The sequence below is a fragment of the Kryptolebias marmoratus genome, linkage group LG19 (assembly GCF_001649575.2).
Source record: "Kryptolebias marmoratus isolate JLee-2015 linkage group LG19, ASM164957v2, whole genome shotgun sequence".
In the NCBI taxonomy this organism is placed as follows: Eukaryota; Metazoa; Chordata; class Actinopteri; order Cyprinodontiformes; family Rivulidae; genus Kryptolebias; species Kryptolebias marmoratus.
This window is the reverse complement of record NC_051448.1, coordinates 326,565-327,104: the sequence shown is the minus strand read 5'-3', so window position 1 is coordinate 327,104 and position 540 is coordinate 326,565. Positions and strand designations below refer to the sequence as shown.

Here is a 540-nt window from a genome sequence, read left to right as displayed (position 1 = left end):
TGACCGGGTCTGTCTGATACATGAGCTTCAGAGTTGTTTGAACTGTTGGGATGAAAACCATTGTAGTTTGAGCTGAATGTCTTCTTAAAGAGAACAGCTGGATGTTCAACACTTGGTTCTGAAGTTTTCCATGTTTGAAACTTCAACATTGCTCCAAACCAAAGCCTGCCTTCACAGCCAGCAGAGACACAGGAAGTCATCCCTCAGGCTGAACAGAACCTTTACCACAGAGTTGAAGATGTTTTTCTGGTCTTCAGGACAAAGGAAAGGGTCAGAGGTATGAAGATGTTGTCTCCCTTCAGGCACCGTTTGCTCTCAGCCTCATCAGCAGGAAGTTAACCTTGGAGCCAAAGGTCAGCGTTAACGCCAGGATTGTGGTGGTGGGGGCTTCAGACACCGGCTTATCTTTCCTCGAGGTGCTCTGTTTGTGGTGAGTTCTCCTCTCAACAAACAAACTCTTTTTGAGTTATTCTAACTATATTATTATTTTAAAATATCCAGCTATATATATACATATATATATATATATATATATATATA

At 41.5% G+C, this 540-nt stretch overlaps 1 protein-coding gene across 1 annotated transcript in view; it reads left to right on the top strand.

Annotated features, from left to right (window-relative positions):
• The window catches only part of cfap61 (cilia and flagella associated protein 61), a 20,969-nt gene that overhangs the window by 10,220 nt on the left and 10,209 nt on the right, over positions 1-540 (top strand). Inside the window, exon 11 of the mRNA XM_037981691.1 lies at positions 258-430. Coding sequence (XP_037837619.1) covers positions 258-430 — 173 coding nt within the window. The remainder of the gene's footprint in view (positions 1-257; positions 431-540) is intronic.